Source organism: Zea mays, chromosome 3, assembly GCF_902167145.1.
Source record: "Zea mays cultivar B73 chromosome 3, Zm-B73-REFERENCE-NAM-5.0, whole genome shotgun sequence".
Taxonomy (NCBI): domain Eukaryota; kingdom Viridiplantae; phylum Streptophyta; class Magnoliopsida; order Poales; family Poaceae; genus Zea; species Zea mays.
This window is the reverse complement of record NC_050098.1, coordinates 160,569,436-160,585,770: the sequence shown is the minus strand read 5'-3', so window position 1 is coordinate 160,585,770 and position 16,335 is coordinate 160,569,436. Positions and strand designations below refer to the sequence as shown.

The 16,335-nt window shown below is 42.9% G+C and overlaps 1 protein-coding gene across 1 annotated transcript; it reads right to left on the bottom strand.

Moving 5' to 3' along the window:
- Positions 1-1,113: 1,113 nt before the first annotated feature.
- Positions 1,114-8,053, bottom strand: LOC103650830 (protein DEK-like). Its single transcript, NM_001329044.1, has 11 exons — positions 7,495-8,053; positions 7,192-7,225; positions 5,252-5,331; positions 5,118-5,177; positions 4,656-4,763; positions 4,499-4,576; positions 4,258-4,329; positions 2,367-2,826; positions 1,905-2,002; positions 1,797-1,827; positions 1,114-1,680 (listed from the first exon to the last, which is right to left on the bottom strand). The coding sequence occupies exons 1-11, from the start codon at positions 7,804-7,806 to the stop codon at positions 1,505-1,507; spliced, it is 1,509 nt and encodes a 502-aa protein (NP_001315973.1). The 5' UTR covers positions 7,807-8,053; the 3' UTR covers positions 1,114-1,504.
- Positions 8,054-16,335: the final 8,282 nt, after the last annotated feature.

Genomic DNA, 16,335 nt, shown 5'->3' with positions numbered 1-16,335 from the left:
CACTTCTGGATTTTGTGTATTTGTGGGAGGTAATCTGGTTTCATGGAGAAGCAAGAAGCAAGTTGTGGTATCTCGGTCCACTGCAGAGGCTGAACATAGAGCAATGGCTCTAGTAGTGTGTGAAATGATATGGTTGAAGGGTCTCTTGAAGGAGCTTCAAGTGTTGAAGAATGAGACAATGTTGCTCCATTGTGACAATGTGGCAGCAATCAACATAGCAAATAATCCAGTTTAGTTTGATCGCATGAAGCATGTGGAGATTGATAAGTTTTTTATCAAAGAGAAGATTGATAGTGGGGCTTTGAAGTTGAAGTATGTCAAATCTCGTAATCAAGTAGCGGATAGTCTCACAAAAGGTTTAGGTCCTAAGGATAATGAGTTGGCATGTAACAAGATGTAACAAGATGGGAATGTTAAATATATTTAGCCCATCTTGAGGAGTGTTGGTGTAATTATAAACAAGTGTAAGGGTCTATCTGTAAAGTGATGAAGTATAATGGAAGTGAGAAGGTGCTATGTGAAAGTAACACACACCAAAAAACCACACATCCTTACGGTTAAAAACGGCTCGAACCTTTTACATGAGTAAATTATGGAATTAATTAAACTAGATATGATAATTCTATTTATGATCTCTTATTGAATTGAGATGTTATTTACTTATACTTATTAACTAATAAAATTTTAATCAACTTAATTAAAATTTAATGCTCAGCCTCAGTCATATTCTCTTACACTACACTTTTGACCGTATAGTAGTCGTTTTAGATAATTAGGTTCATACAATTCTTGATACATGTATATTACATGTCTAGATTCATTATCATCCATTTAAATATAAACATAAAAATTAAGAGATAAAACAACTTTATTTTAGACTAATCATACATTCAATAAGTAACATATAATTATAGCTTACATATATGCCTATAATCATTATCACTTGAATGAATATGAACAGAGGACAAAGATACAAAGAACTATATTTTAAGAAGAGGGAGTATGAGCCAAGCTACTATGTACTAAACCGTAAAAAGATGCAGCGACAGCCGCTGGCAAAACCTATGACAAACTGAAGCGTCTGAACCACTATAGACCTAAGAAGCTTCAACCAAAAAATTCAACAAAAATGATCAGACATTAAGATGACAAGGAGAACAAGAAAAGCAAGGTTCAGAAAGATTCAGAACTCATAGTTTTACATGGATAAAATGGACGGAAACAAGACAAGAATTATTCTGCATATTACAGTCAGGCTAGCTACCTAAGCTAGCAAACTATCAATCGCAAAGCTATTACATGACAAGCGACTAGACTACATTCACTACCAAGTCAAGCTCAGCTAGATGCGTATGGCTGTTGAAATGGTTAACAATCATGTAAGCAGTACCCAGGTCACCGGCTCGTTCTTGCGGTGCCCGAATTGTACAGAGCCAAACCTCCAAACAGGAGACTGCCATGAAAAATGACCCTTCGATGTTCAATCCACATCCAGTCCACAGAATCACTTCTCTTCACCTCCATCGGGTTCACTCTTTAAATTATCCGCCTTACCATCGTCTTCAGCTTCATCTTCTGAGCCTTCCTCACCTTCATCATCAGACATACTATTAATTACATCTTCTATAATGCGCTTCACTTCTGCTTTTCTGTCCATGAGGTCCATTTCAAAATGGGTCCCTGGTTTAAAAGAATCAAACATGTCAGTACACTCATCTGTTAGAAAACTAAGGTTAGAGATGGTATATTTCTTCACATATCTACTCCAATGAAATTTAAGCAACATAAATAGGTACCTAATTGCCTGAGAATATCAGCCAAAGTTGCCTACATAAAAAATAACGAGTTAGAATACAAAGCTTATAAAACTATGTGCCATGTTCAAAACGTAATCAATTGCTTACTGTGTTGAAGTCAACTTCCTTCAAAATGCCACTAACAACAGCATGAAGCTGTTCAGTGGTTGGGGCAGTCCCAGCCACTGACCCACCTTTGACTTTACCTGCAGAGCATAGACAGAAAATGGTTTATTAGGGCTATGGCAGTCATGTTTTGAGCCCCCTATTAGGTCAGTCCATCTCATGTGTGCACGACCAAGGAAACTAGCAAGTGACTTTTTTTAACCTCGGTCCAAAATTCGCTCCCACTGGGATTCAAACTAAGAACCTAAGGAATGCTAATCAGACCACCTAATGAACTCGGCTACAGACCCTTTCGCACAAGCCTTTTAACTGAAACCGGTTTTTTGGGTAAAAGAAAAAAACTCAAAGGCACACTTGGATGGCAATAATCAGAAAGAATCAGATTGGTATGTGCATAGACCAATCAATAGACACTGCATGTGGTAAACATCAACGAGCTTGTACCTTTACTCTTATTGGATGACCTGGCAGCTTTATTATTTTGGGTTTCTTTTCCATCACCCTTTTTGGATTTAGAAATCTTCTTGTTTGACTTATTTGAATCTGGTGACACGTCAGTTTCTTTTGAACTCTTTTCTCTCTTGCCAACCTTTTTTATCTCTACCTCAGGCTCATTTTTACTGTTTTGAGAAGGCTTTGATGCACGTTTCGTAGAACCTTTTTTCCCTGGTGCATCCTTTTCCTTTGCATCAGAACCTGTTTCTTTCTTTTGTTTAACATCTGAAGACTTTTTCTTTGAGGCAGGCTCATCATGTTCATCATCACTCAAAGCATGATCATTTGCCTCAGAGTCCCCATCAGCTTCCTCTCCTGTTGATGCATCCTCAGAACCAGTGGGATCATCATCCTCACCATCATTCTCTTTACCATCTTCAGCTGCTTGTTTATGGGCTCTTTTCCTTTTCTGTTCAATAAGACAAGCAGGCGGTAGGATTCAATTAATCAGTAAAAAAGGAATGTTCAACAAAAGTAATGCATTTAACTACTATAGACATTGCTGATGTATGTTCATTTATTTCCCTATCTAGACAGGCTATCTCTAGCATTTTACTCATCAACATCCCCCTACACTATAAATAATGCAGTCTACAGTGCAAAACAATGTTTTGCACAGCCATATACACAATTTGCTGGCCATAGTCTAAGAAATAACTACAGTACTAAGAAAGGAGAGCATGGAGTATACATAGTAGATTGTTGGGCAACACAAATCCCTTACACACTATATAGGCCATAGGTGGAACTGTCAGAACCCATGGATGTAGAAGAAAACAAGAGAGGGGACAAGTTTAGGATAGCAAGATGGTTTCTTCGATTGTGCTTCCATATATGGATACATTTGTCACTTGATATAACTCAACATCTGCTCAATTTCAGCATGGGGTCAGAAACAGAGGGAGTTGTCTGAGTGGACATGGGGTGAGCAGAGGGGGAACAGATGTGTGTTCCGTGATGGGGGGAGAGCACAGCTGTGAATTGGCAGCAGTAGGTAGGGGCATAGGACATTAATGGGTGTTATTGTGCTTAGATGGGCTAGTCAACTTCATGTGTTCCTCCCAGACCTCAGTGAGCTTTCAAGACATTGCTCTTTCTTTCTTTCTTGCAAATGTATGCAGCTACACCTGCTGAAATGGCATTCAATCTATGTTCAGCTCTAGGCAATATGTGACTTGAAGCTCACTAAGCCCCTAGTGCCTTTTAGAACCTTGAAATACATTGATAACCCATGGTACCACAACAAAATATTAGATATTTATAGTACTTGGAAATATATACAGCCAATCCAAATGGCCAGATGGTTACTGAAATAGCCACTTTAAACAGATATTTGACACAAACGACCAATTCAGTCAGCAATATATAATTGCCCAAAATAGCATTTTGAAATCTATTTATTACCTAAATAGACAACTATTTATTGAATCTTGATACATAAATAGCCAACTCAGTCATCTATATGCTTATGCAAATAGCTAACTCAATCAGCTCAATCAGTTATATCTGTTTAATCAAACAGCTAATTCTTGATACCGTTAAAGCCAATTCAATCAGCTATTTATGACTTCTCAAGTAGCCATTTGAAATAGCTACTTAATACCCCATACCTAAATACTCTACATTTTCTCCCAGAAATGCATGACTAACTTTCCATGGTACATTTTTGCAGAAAAATGAAAGCAAAATGGACTACGGAGACAGATTGTATTATTATTTAGAATCAAAGCATCTGGCTTCAAAACACAAATGAATGCGTTAAAGATAAATGGTTCCTTTGGATTGGACAGGGCACTAAAAAGGAAAAGTTTTAGCTTCACCCAACACTAGATATTATTACCTTCTCTGTAGAAGCACCTTCAGCAGTTGTCTCACGACCTACTTTAGATTTTCTTCCCCGTTTCTTCCCCTTCTGCAATGGCAGAGAACAGGACAGACACTTCAGTTCATGGTGCCAAGCTCAGAGCAAATAAGTCATGTGCTGCTAAGAATGCAGTGCTGCCAAAGGACAACCAACAAATCACAATGCTTTAAGTGGCCCCAGGCCAAGAAAAAAATCATGGGTGTATCAAAAGATGAACCTTTTTATCAGTGAGAACAACATCCCGAGTAACACAAGGAGACTCCAAAAATTCCAAGAGCTTGGCAGAAACTTCTTCCTGAAATTGAGTAAAACACGAACCATTAATAAAGAACTCACTGCTCATCAATAAACAAAGATTAACTCGGCCAACTAACCTTCTTCATAGTTACTTTTACAATAACGTCCAGTATTTCACAAAAATCTAGCAACTTCTCCTTGTTAAATTTCTCAAGCTTTTCCTTTATTCTGTTCCTCTGTTTTTCCTGATGAATATCACACAGTCAGGGCAAACATGACCAACAACAAACAAAGCCTACATAATCCAAGCACAGTTACATAAAAAAAGATCAGGTCATTCAAAAAGTATAACAAAGCTAACAAGAGTGTCAGGATTGGACTAGTACAGAATATACATGAGATAACCACAATTGAAACTATAAGAAATAAAATTGGCAACTAACTAAAGCATTATGTGTTGGTTCATTACAGGCATTAGGCTAGTACAGTATTACAGCAAACAGTTGCTTACTAAGAGGTGATACACTAATAATGGAGCTGCACATAACATGAGGAAAAACTTCTTTTACATAATATGGTTCTGTCATGGAAAAACTTACTTGATTGTCTGTCCAAACAAACCCAGAAAATTGAGATATGTTTCTCTTCAGAAAATGGTTCTGCAGAAAATCAACACAGCTTAAAGTAAATGAAATAAACAATACTGGAGCTACAGAAGGCGCGGAAGACTTACATTTGATTTTCTCCCATACAATACAGTATGGAGGCTCTGGAGATTCTCATCCACCTTTCTCTTTGATAGTTTAAATGAAACTGGTATTGCACAGACAATAATACAGACTAAGAACCTAACATATAATAAAGCACCAATGAAAAAGAAAGAGGTGCTTGTAAGATGTTTCCTTTTATCCAATGCAATTCTCTTTTCACCTTTTCTGTCCAGAATATCAACATAGTTTTTCAACAAACAGGATAATCAGTGATTATGATAATGGGACAATTCCATCATGTAGAATAGAGCACTCAAAAGTTGTGCAACAATCTTTCCTAAACCATGTTTTCTGATCGTCCGATTAATCAAGATTAATTGACAATTAATCAGGTGGTCAGAACTGCACACTCAATTAGGCTTAACAACGTGATTAGAACGATTAGAAAACTGATCGTCTGACTAATCGTGGATTAGTCACGATTAATTGTACAATTATATCATGGACGGTCACTTTTTTTACCCAGTCATTCAGGCCCAATCAAGCAAGCTCACGCTTCCCTTCCCCATTGGCAGCAAGCCAACAACTCCCTCAGTCCCTCGTGGTTCTCTCTCCTCTGCACGGACCTCCCTTCCTCGCCAACACAACTCCAGCACGCTTCCCTTCCATGCCAGCACAACACCAGCACGCCTCCATTCCCGGCCGACACAACTCTCCACTGGTGCCTCCCTTCCATATGGTTGAAGAAACCGATTAATCAGATCGTTCAATTAATCAATTAGATCGGCTGATCAGCCCTCTGGCGACCAGCAACGATCAACTGATAAGAAAACGTTGATCCTAAATGACAGAATTGTAAACAGTTTTTGTAAGAAACAACAGGATTGTAAACACTGTTACACAAGGATACCCACATAATTGGCACTCACAAGCTACTTGTGAGTTGTGACATTAGAAGTTATCTTTATGGAATAGCTGGTGCCAGTCTAATATTTATTTTTATGCAGCATTTAAGCTTTAGGGCTTGTTTGGAAGCAATGGGAATGGATGGGTAACATGGGTTTGAGGGGGCCAGAATCCCTCATTATTCAAAATTGAATAGTGAGGGATTCTAGCCCCCTCAAACCCATCCATTCCACTTGCTCCCAAACAAGCCCTTTAAGTGTTTCTCCAATGGCCAGTGAATGGTCCAACATGGATCTAATGAATCAGATCATCCTCACTAGAGGAAGCGATTCTTTGAAAGACATCACGATATTTTTGTTCTTTGCACATGGATCACACATAGCTAAGTTCAGTGCAAGGAAAGGCTCATGTGGAACCTCATGTGGACAACCTTCTCTCTCAAGCATCAACTCACCACAGCTGATGCCCTACAGAACTTATCATGTTGGACAGAGCAGCACGTTGTCTGCTACAACCTATGGGAATAAACTTGTGAAATGTACTGCAAGTTATTGAAGCCACACCACGAGTTTTTATTCCTATAAAGCCACCGATGATAAGTTCAAGGAAGAGCCAGCACCTATAAGAAAAGTATAAAGCCAAGCCATGCTCAAATTGGATATGTCCTTGTTTAGCAGGTCATGTTGCACAAGAATATCAAAGTTTGCATTCTCCTCGTTAGGGGGTCCATCCCCAAACTAATAGCTTTGGCTTCAGCGTCAGATATCTAGCAGAACCAGTTTTATTCTAGAAAACTCTACAGTGTCAAAGATCACATCATAGCCATAAAAACGAGGCAAACAGGTCCCTCGGGAGACTAACCGTACTGTCCAAAAGAATGTTTTTTCGAAACTATTTTGACCCCTGAGCGGACAGAGCATTAACCATTGTCAGACAAAGACCTAGCTATGTAGATCTTGTAGAGTCGGTTAACACTCAATGAAATGGCACAGGCAAGCAGATAGATCGCTCCAGTGGGACAAAAAGAAAGGAACACGTTTGAAGAGCCTCAGCTTACCATTGGGTATGTCCTTGAGCTTCGTTCCAGAACCCTGCAGCACAAAAGCGGGAAAATTGTTGAGGAAAAAACAAGCAAATCTTCGTATCAGAAGCAGAGTCACAGACGGTAGTGCTAGTAGCATGGAAAAGTGCGTGTTCAGTTCCAGGAGGCGAAACATCCTTAAACGTAGCTATTTTTAGCATTCAGCTAGTACGACAGCAGCCGGGACGGGAGCCGCGGGAAAACAAGAGATCAGGGGCGGGTGCGACACGCCCGAGCGAGAAAGGGAGAGGGAGAAAGGGAAGAGTCACCAAGGCTCACCTGGAGAATAGCGGGGGACTTTTTGGCGGGTGTGGCGCGCGGCGCGAGCTCCGCGTACCTCTCGACCGTCTTCCTCTCCCTGGACGGGCGCTCCACCGTGGGGCCCGCCGACTTCTTGGACGACGGCGGCGTCTTCTCCGCCGCCTCGCCCTTCTTCCTCCGGCCGCCCCGCTTCTTCTCCGGCTGCTGCTTCTGCGGCGTGGCCTGCTCCTCCTCCCCCGCGGGGGGCGCGGGGTCGGCGTCCATGGGGTCGTCGACGGGCGGATCCGCGGCGGGCGGGGACGCGGGCTTGGCAGCGTCCGCGGAGGCCATGGGCGGGAAGCAGGATTGGATTAGCCGGCTAGGGTTTTTGGGCCCGCGGGGCGTAGGAGCCGTGGGACGGGAAGTAGGAAAAAAGGGGGAATTTTCAGGAGGCGGGGCGGACGCGGGGCAGGGGAGCGAGCGACGAGCGAGCTTGAGAGGGCGGCTAACCGCGTGTGCTGATAAATGGCAAGGTGACGTGTGACGCGATGGGATCGGGATGGATGGATCTCGCGCGGGAGCGGGGCGGGCGGATTGGATCGGAGCGCGCGCGCGCGCGCCTGCCTGTCCCGCCGGAACCGATTTCTTTTCGCGCGCGGTTTTGCAGTTTTACCGTTTTGCCCTTTTTCTGCCGTTTTGCCCCATTTGGGTCATTTTGTTTTTTTGCCTGAAGCTGAGACAAAACTTCCAAATTCTCATCTAACTTGCAGTTCGCCAGTTTCTCGCGAACACACGTGTGCAGTATGCATCCGTCGTGCTCGTCAGAGACCTCGATTCGCTGCCATTATTATTATTATTGCTAATACACACGCTACGCTTTCATACTTGTAATGTGAGTGAGAACCCAGACAGCGTTTTAATACTTCTTTTTTACGAAACAAAACTATTTGGCCAAACATCGTTCAGGCCACCCAGGGGGAGGGGGGCGAATGGTAACTAGCCATGGGCGGGACCACAGGGCAGGGCTCCTGAGCCTCTGTACCTTGGGCGGCAAGCGAAAATGGCAAATTCATGCGGCGCCGGGGCGCGACCTTGCGGCGGTTCAAATTTTTTGGGACGGCACGGTGCAGGTCGAGTCGACGAGCCAATTTGGCACGCGCGCAACTTTCAGATCCCGCCCGCCAAACTTTGTGTGCTTGGACTCCTATTTCATTTGGATTTGGTCGAATGATACTACGCGAACAGGCCCGTTAGGCTGTGCCTCCCAATGGGCTCTCAAACCTCGGGCCCAGTAAGGCAATCACGTCAGGATATGGGCCCTTACGGCCACAGCTCGATTTTCATGGAATTTGTTTCGATTCGAGTTTACCCATAAAAGTCGCAGATCAGAACGTGGATACTGATTGCTAGCAGAGGATAGCATATTTATATACGAGACTAGTGGTAAATTTATTTGTCTCCTTAACCTGCCCGAAAGCGTATAAAATTTCTACTCTCCTAATAATCAATAAATAGCGGAGTGGTGTGTCTAAGAAAAAAAATGACATGACAATTAAAGGATCGGAAAAACGGCGAGAGAAGGTGAACGTGAATCACTAAAAAATTCTCAATCTAATCGCATGTGACTTGATTCCCAAAATCAATCCAATACAGGTGTAACCATGTCAAGTCTAACTTTTCAACCGGGTGTATCCTATACAGAGATGCAACCAGAACTAAAATCAATAGTTTCGACCATTCACTATATTGCTCAAGTTCTTCTAAACGTGCAAGCAGAAGCAGTTTTGGTACAATGATACGGTGACAAATGCAAATTCATCTCAATCTTTCTGTTTTCACTTATCTTGATTCAAATTTTAGCATAATGTAAACAAGACAATGAATGACTTGAAACATGAGACATAGCAACCTAGCATACTAGTGATAGCAAAAAAAGGATCTCAACGCGTCCTACACATGTCAGTTGCCAATCTCAATGGTAAACAACTTTTAAATTGAGCAAGAATTAATCATGTTCACATTTATGAAAATAGACTTATCTCAACAACATTGTACCAATACGAGCAAAGAGAGCCTAAGCTTGTCATACCATCATCATATACGCATGGAACATACTACAAAGAGTATAGTCATATTCTAACTGATATACAAATGAAGCTCAAAATGCTACATGAACAGATGCAATGTAGATATGTTACAAAAATCAAGAAATAAAATCTACAAACAACAAAGAGAGAAGAAAGGGCAGTATAAGTCACACCCGGTTTTAGAAGGCAAACCGAATGTGAACCATGTACGTGCTAAGATCAGCAATTCACGTACACAACAATTTACATAACCGGATATCATCACACAGTGCTCAAATAATAACATAAAAGAGGTAATAGTTGATTACATTATGATGCCCGAGACGTCCACATAGTCATTAACAAAGCTAAACACGGCCTTCACAGGCAGCCGACTGGGGTTTGCCGCTAACCCACGCCTAGAACTCATCAGTCTTGGAACTCCTGGAAATCCTCCACCACGGCTTTATCTTCTCCTGAGCAGTGGTTGCAATGTGGACAACCTGCGGGGGTGGTGTTGTAAAGCAAGGATGAGTACACGTCAACATACTCAGCAGTTGTCACGTTTGGTTGTGGTGGACTAGCTTTATGTGGAGTTAAGATCAAACAGTTGGTCAGGTAATTATTACTGGTAGAGTGCCAGGTTTTAGCATTAAACCCAGGTTATTACCCCAAAGTACTCCTTCCAAACGAAAAGAATACCATAAACCAGAATCATAATCAAAAACATCAAAACCTTAATTAACCTCATCATCATCTGCAATCATAGTATCTCTAATCAATGGAGCTCCCAAGGTCGCTCATAACCGTGAGCACGGCTGATATATCAGTTTTATAATACTCTGCAATTGTTGCACACTTTACCCACGAGCTATGATTCCTTTTTGCCTCGGGCTGATCAAACCCTTAAACACTACCAAGGTGAATAGACAAGGTTTCACTACATAGCCTTTACAAAGATTCCCTGAGGCTGTAGCTATCCGTTAGGTCCCCTAAATGTATCGCACTCCTCCCTAAGGGGTAAACCACCCTCGGTAGAGCGAGCCGCATACAACGAGCCCCATTGACGACATGACGACAAAGCAAACTACACTCAGTTCCTCTAATTATTTGGCTAAGGGCGTCCCATACTGTCACACCCGGGTTTTAGGGGTCCAAAACCCGAGCGCGAAATAATCACCAGGTGTGCTGGGACCAAGTCTCACACATATGATGAATCATGGCACAGGATCGAATGTCACATATTTACTATATAATAGGAGTTCTATACAAAATAAATAATTAATTACATTATAAAGAGACAACGGTCCAGCAACCCAAAGTTGACTGGGAGACGACGGCCTAGACCTCTCACGACACGTCGCAGCATCCTCCATGCGCCTCATCCTGTGGTACCTGTTCTTGACCTGTGGGGGGGTGAGACAGCAAGAGTGAGCTCACATACGTTCATCGCTCAACAAGTTGTGGGGAATAATGTGCATGAACTCGCCAAAGATGGGAGCTCACGTGAAGTGTAAGGCTTACCAAAGAGGATGGTTAGATCTGAGCATTGCTTTTAAAGTTGGTCAATATTTTATTAGCAACTACTAAGTATAAGTAAATACCAAACCCAATTAAGTAGTAGAACAAAAGTAACAACATCACCTGCGATGCAATGCATATGACAAATTGAATTTAGTTCCATAAATTAATCATGTGAGGGTCCGAGCTGCTCATGACCGTGAGCACGGCTAGTATACCAGTTTTACACTCTGCAGAGGTTGCGCATCTTTACCCACAAGTCGTGTTACCCATCTGCCAAGGGATCGCGACTTCCCATACACCTCTACCGAGGAGGCGAGGCAGGGTAACACTACGAGGCCTTTACAAAGTTCCACTAGCTTCAGAAAACCCGCTACAGTTTATAGGAAGCTCCAATGCAGGGTTCTTGCCTGACCGCCATCGCAGCAAAATCAACCAAGGACCTCCCTACACTGACCTGTAACACCCTGAATTTGGGGGTATAAAATTTCTTTTCCAATATCCACCAAATTCAGGTGTTACCCTCTCCTTTCCTTGTCTTCATCTTTTTTTAAAATAATGGGAGAGTTATTTCGTTATATATATACAAGTTTTTAGTGTAGTAAAATGAAACCCTAAAAGAGTTTTGATTATTGCATCATGCTGGAGCACCCATTTTTTTATGATGATTGTGCTTTGTTATGCATTAGTCTAGATTCATAAGGCATGGTATATTTTCAATTCAAAACTAAAAGCAATTTTAAATAGAAAGGGAAGAAGAGAAATGGACAAAGAAAAGAAGAGGAACATAAAAGAAAAAGCCCAGAATTCTTTCCCCTTCATTTCCCCCTTCCTGGGCCGCTCGGCCTCCCTGGCCCACGCGCCTTCGCCTCCCCCCCCCCCCCCCCGCACCCTGCTCGCGCTCCTGGGCCGCTGCGCGCGCCCACGGCCCAGCTGGACCGCGCCCCTGGCTCGCTCCCACAGCGCGTGTTGCCGGCCCACCCCGCGTGGCCCAGCGCGCAGGCACCCACACCCAGGTCGCCAGGCCAGCGCCCCCTCCCTGGCCCAGCAACCGCGACCCACCCAGCACGCTCGCGAGGACGCGCCCGGCCATCGTGCCTCGCTCCCGCATGGGCGAACGTTGCCCCTGCCCTCGCGCCGCCGGGCCCACCGGCCACCCTAATCAACTATTCATCTTCTTTAGGCACTCTTCGTGATTTGCGCTCCCATTCCGCCAAGAACCGCCCAGCTACTCGTGCTCCTGTCGATCTCCCACCCCTCCACTCCCCGACGGTTGGTGGCCGTCTCGCCAAAGTGGCCCAGCCGGTGCAGCCGAGATGGCGAAGGGCGATGGGCGCAGAGGAGGACCGCGGGGGCTTCGACCGGCCATGCGGCGACATCATCCATGGTGCCGACAATTGGGGCATGGAGCTCTGGCGGTGCTGCTCCGCCCAGGCATCGTCCGATGTGCTCAACGCTATCGACACGTGCGCTACGGTGCTGCAGACCGTGTGGCTCGTCTCCAAGACATGCGACAACGTCTCTAGGAAAGAGAAGCATGAGATGATCGTGTCTTGCCCCTTCCTGCTGTACCTCGTCTCGTCACAGGATAAGGCTGTGCAGACAACGAGCAGTCTGTGTTTCCTGAGGAAGTTGCAGAGGAAGTCCCTGATCAGCAGTTTGGTGAAGGCAAGTGTCCTCTGACCCATTATGTCCTATTTACTTTTTAATTCACTGTCCCGCACTACTTAATTAAAACCTAAGGATTGACTAGCTTTTTACTTTACCTTATCCTTGTTTACCTTTTGGGTTATCATGGTTAGCTTCATGCTATTGCTTTACTTGAATCAATGAACATGATGTGAATATTTATGATACGATGATGTTATCCCAATGATGATCTTATGATACTTTAGGGGACTCAGGTTGTTTCCTGAGTACCTCTCCATAAGGACCTGTTCGGGGAGTGACAACCCGGGATAACAGTGCAACCATGAGGGTGAAATGGGGCGCCCTTAGCTAATTAATTAGAGGAACTAGAGGTGTAGTTGCTTCGCCGTCGTGCCGTCAATGGGGTCCAGGCACAATGCTTGCTCTGCCGAGGCTGAGTGCCGAGGTTCTTTCGTTTTTGCTTTTGTTAGTCACTCTCCTGCGGGGAGGAGTACTGTGTTTATCAAACTGGAGAAACCTAACGGGCAGCTATGATCTCTAGGGAATCTTTGTAACAGCTACGTAGTGATACCCTGCTGGATCACCTAGGAAGTGATCAATGGGGATTAGCTCTCCCCGGGCAAAACGGGAATCATGGCTCATGGGTAAAGTGTGCGACCTCTGCAGAGGGTTAGAAACTGATATATCAGCCGTGCTCACGGTTATGAGCGACCTTGGGATCCTCTTTGATTAGAGATACATATGATCTAAGATACAATGGTTATATTTATGGTTTTGGTTCGATGATGATAATGATGTTCCTCGATGAGGAAATGATTCACAGGTTGGTTATATGATAAAACTTGGCTTCCACTAATAATAAATACCTGACCAACTAAAAGCAACTGCTTGAGCTAAACCCCACATAAAGCTAGTCCACCTCAGCCAAACGGGACATTTGCTGAGTACGTTGATGTGTACTCACCCTTGCTTTCACAAAACACCAGGTTGCCTTTGGTGCAATCTATGCTCAGGTAAAGAAGAAGGCGTCGAGGTGGATCTCCAGGAGTTCCAGGACTTCGACGAGTTCGAGGATTAGGCTAGCGACCACCCCCAGTCAGCTGCCTGTGGTGGGTTTATTTACGTTGGCTACGTTTCTATTCTGTGTACTTTGATTATATTATGTAAATGACTCTAATCTTTATATTATTACTTACTCTTTATTGTTATTCGAAGCATTGTGCTATGATGAGTCATTTATGTAATCGCCGTGTACGTGAATTTCTGATCCTGGCACGTACATGGTTCGCATTCGGTTTACCTTCCAAAACCGGGTGTGACATAAGTGGTATCAAAGCCTGTGCTGACTGTAGGACCGTTAACCTAGAGTAACATTGGCCGTTTTAAGGACTTATTAATTGATACTTCACCTCATCCTTGATTTTGCTTCAAAATTTTAGTCATCTCGACTAATTCTATATTGTGATCCTAAATGCCCCCTTGTCAAAGAGTATATTGTTCTAGCATGGTCTACACTTCTCTCAGTCTATTAGAACTTATCTCACTCTTGTGCTTGCGACATCTTTGTAGATGCCCCCTGACCATAGCCTTTAGTCTTTTGGGACCCTTTCCTCGTCCATTATTAAATTGCTACCATTTGACCATCTCTATTTCATTTTGTTATTAACATGCTCATATCCTTGCATTTTTAATACCCATACCCCTTAATCTAAAGTACTTACCCTTGTACCTCTATGGCCTATTTAAACATTTCAGTTATATGTCCATGATCTTCCTGTCTTTTGAGACCCTCTCCTCTTCTGTTGTTAAGTCGGTATCTTTCGGTGATTTCTTGTCTCTTGGTATTGGTATGCTGATCTCTATGAAACCTTACATACTCTCATCTTTTTATATGCTTACCTTTATATCCGATGTCTATTTAAAACATTTCAGTTTACATGTCCTTGACCACCCCTGTTTTTTAATGATCCATGAGCGGTCATTTTATTTTGCACATCTTTGGCAATCTCGTTAATTCCTTGTAACTTCGCTCGGTAATGAATTTTTTTACTTCAACTCTTCTGTCAGAACCTCACTTATCCTGTCCTTGTTTGTTTTCTCCACTTTGTCACTTTCGATTTTTGCCCTAACTCTGTCCATGGATTATGTTTTTCACCATTAGCACCTTCATCCTTATCACCTTTATATCTTACCTTGATGTTTATCTTATACCGGTCTTTAAAATATCCTCTTTTCTATCTCAATCTGAGCATTGTACTTTACCTACTTTTCCCTTGGTCTATCCTCTTCCTTGTCGCTTCCAAGTTTTCAACTCCATCCTTTGTTGTGCTCTGGTTGGTATTATCTTTACCTTTCTCATCTCTCGATCTTACCTTGGTAATTACACTATGTCCGTTCTCTAAAATCTCCAATATCCTATCCTAGTTTGAGAGCGGTGTCTTACTTATCCCACTCTTGGCTATATCCTCTTCTTTACTGCGTGTAAGCTTGGGCGCAACTCCATTCTTTGTTGTACTCATACCACTGGCTCTCCAATGCCTTCATCTTTCCTCACATACCCTTGTCTGTTATCGCCTTTGAACCTTGCGATATTGATGTCTTCTACCTAAATGCTTACCTTGAACTTATCCTTTAAAAGCCGCCCCTTTCTTTCAACCCAGTTTGAGAGCTGTGAGTTACCTACCTCACCCTTGACTTCTTTTTACTCCTTGTCACCTTACAAGTTTTGTCTTAATTCCATCATTTTCTATGTTTTTATTTGCTAGCACCATCACCTTGTCATCCATCGATCTTGCCTTGGTAGTCATCTTTATTCCTACTCTTAAAAAAATCTCCTCTCTTCTACCTCAAGTTGAGAGTGGCAATTTACCCATCTGGCCCTTGGACGTATCCTCTTCTTTTTCATTTGCAGGTCTCGTCTTAACTCCATCCTTTATGGTACTTATATCCTTTGTGCTTATGCTTATTTACCTTCTCTTCTACATCCTTGCCCATTATTACCTTTAAAACCCTCGTGATACCTATGCCCTTGCCCACATGCTTACTTTGAACCTACCTTTTAAAGCCTCCCCCTTTTCATCGCTGTTTGAGGATAATGTCTCACCTACTTCACCATTGTTTGCTTCCCCTTCTTTGATGCCTCGCAAGTTTTGTCTAAAATACATTCTTGGTTGTGTTTGTCTATTATCACCTTAACCCTTGTCATCCCTTGATCTTTACCATGATGCTTATCTTGCACCTGCATTTTAAAGCCGCCTATCCCATTTAATTTCAGGAGCGATGTCTTACCCATCCCACTCTTGTTCGGTCCTTTTTTTCCTCTGTCACGTTGCAAGTCTTGTCCTAACTCTATCTTTTGGTGTGCTTTTGCCTTTCACCTCCCTTACCTTTGTAATCCCTAGATCTTTCCATGATGTTATCTTATGCCTACCTTTTGTAAAATATCATCTTTTCCATCTCAATTTGAGAATGGTGTTTACCTACCTCGCCCTTGGTTGCATTTTCTCCCTTGTCGATTACAATCCTTGCTTAAATTCCATCCTTTATTGTGCTCGTGTCCCTATCCTACACGTCTTATTCTTCTCCTCGTCCTTCGACAACCTTAGAGATTAGTTATTCCCTTTTTAGAAAAGACCACCATCTA

Bases quoted from the DNA above. Each gene is read 5' to 3' on its own strand.
- LOC103650830 (NM_001329044.1), bottom strand. From the start codon at position 7,806: ATGGCCTCCGCGGACGCTGCCAAGCCCGCGTCCCCGCCCGCCGCGGAT. The intron at 5,178-5,251 runs GTAAGTCTTCCG...GATTTTCTGCAG, and splicing joins TGTATGGGAGAAAATCAAAT to AACCATTTTCTGAAGAGAAA. The intron at 4,764-5,117 runs GTAAGTTTTTCC...GATATTCATCAG, and splicing joins TTGTTTGGACAGACAATCAA to GAAAAACAGAGGAACAGAAT.